General features: G+C 35.5%; 1 protein-coding gene across 1 annotated transcript; it reads right to left on the reverse strand.

The window, feature by feature from the left end:
- Nucleotides 1-210: 210 nt before the first annotated feature.
- LOC108965932 (carnitine O-palmitoyltransferase 2, mitochondrial-like) lies at nt 211-613 on the reverse strand (the record flags this gene model as incomplete). The annotated part of the gene is given in 1 exon segment (XM_018928611.1): nt 211-613. A coding segment is annotated over 1 exon segment (332 nt), but the record flags the coding sequence as incomplete, so codon positions are not given.
- Nucleotides 614-1,864: the final 1,251 nt, after the last annotated feature.

Consider the following 1,864-nt stretch of genomic DNA (forward strand, 5'->3'; position numbering starts at 1 on the left):
AAAACGAGTATTTTAAGACATTTCCCGTGAAAATTGGTGCATGTTTTCGGAAAAGCCGCTCTCCTGAACATTTACCCGCAAGTTAATTAATAGATGAACTTTGAACATTTCGAATACAAATCTTAATGAATTCATTAATTTTGAAAGCCATGAAACAGAAGCACACTCGAATCAGTTTCCTTTTTAAATATTAACTATAAAAGTTCTTACCATGGTTCCGATATGTAGCTTGTATGGCTATTCAAATTGTCGTAGTTTTGAAGTAATGCCTGCAATTTGATTCCGTCACCAGTTACAAAATCTGATAAAATACGTACGGTGCGATCATATTCTTTTTGATCTAAAATAGGCTGCACAGCAGAAAGAAACCGAGAAGCTGTTAACTTTATTTTTGGAATCGGTAAACGAGGCAACGATTTTTGGAAGTAATAAGTAGGTAATTTCGAATGTTGAAGAAACTGATACCGGCTTTGATCAGACAATGTTCTTCTACACAAATTCAAATTACTGATCAAAGGTCGAGGTAAATTTAGTGCCATCATAGTTAAGTACTTTGCAGCAACACAAAACTGAATATAAATAAAAGGAATAACGCCAAAGATCGCACTATAATCGATTTTTGTATGAATTTCATGTGCTGAACACAATGCTAGCGACAGTCTGCAAACGACATCTCATCTGTCAAATATTAAAATACACACGTTCTGATAGACAGAGTTATTTGTACAGCTGCACGACTACACGACTGCAGGCCGACAGTTGGCGCTCTCGCTAACTTCAATATTCTCTTATATTTGCCAACGACAGTAGCGTTGACAGTAGAATTGAAGGTAGAGAGATGAGGAAGAGTGGTGATGTCACTAATATGTAAAATGTAAAATTATTCAAAACTCTAATAAACCTGACATTCTTTTACAAATAAAAGCATGAAATAGCTGTATTATATCATTTGTAATATCAACTGACAATTTAAAAAAAATTTTCAGTTTCAACAAAATATTAAAATTTCATTGAAGTGTAAGATATTATATTAGTACGGCCACAACGAAATTGTGTAATACAAAATGGAGAGCTGTCTTGTGCACATACCGGCCATTGTTATGTTGCTGCCTCCTTACGAATGTTCATGTAGTAGAATTCACAACGCCATATTCAGCACTATCATTCTGCTGCAGTCTTTCCCGACCATTGTGTTCAGCACATCATGTTACTACCAGTGCTGCCACAAAAATTTGATACAAAAGCTGTCATGTGAAGATTATATCTTAAATTAAGAAAATAAAATCTATTTACAAAACAAATATGTATTTTTTTTAAGGTTTTAGTAAAAAACAAGGGTTAGCTTTAATATACCATCCCACGATTTCAGTGTTAAAAGTGGTATGATTGGATAGAGCTGATGCTCCAGATTAAGAAACTGTATAATAATTGTTGCCGCCGCAAACTTATAGTTTTCGAGATATTTGCATTTAAAGCTGAAAATTTTGCAAATTTTTTCTTGCATTTTCTCGATTTCTTGTAATAACAAAACGTAAAAAGGAATTTTATTTAAAAAAAAAACCTGACACACCCCGGTGTTGGATCGGCCAAGGTTATTTTTTTTTTGAAGCGCGGCAGAAGGCCGCCAACGCAAAAAGGAGTTTTACTTAAAAAAAAAACCTGGCACACCCCGGTGTTCGATCGCCCAGGGTTATTATTTTTTTTTGTTTTTGAAGCGTGGCCGAAGGCCGCCAACGCAAGAAGGAGTTTTACGTAAAAACAATCTGACACACCCCGGTGTTGGATCGGCCAGGGTTATTTTTAAGCGCGGCCGAAGGCTGCCAATGCTGGAAGGAAATCTAAAAGCTATATTAAACAGGGTATA

This window comes from Bactrocera latifrons, unplaced genomic scaffold (assembly GCF_001853355.1).
Source record: "Bactrocera latifrons isolate USDA-ARS-PBARC rearing strain unplaced genomic scaffold, ASM185335v1 scaffold_1500, whole genome shotgun sequence".
Taxonomy (NCBI): Eukaryota; Metazoa; Arthropoda; class Insecta; order Diptera; family Tephritidae; genus Bactrocera; species Bactrocera latifrons.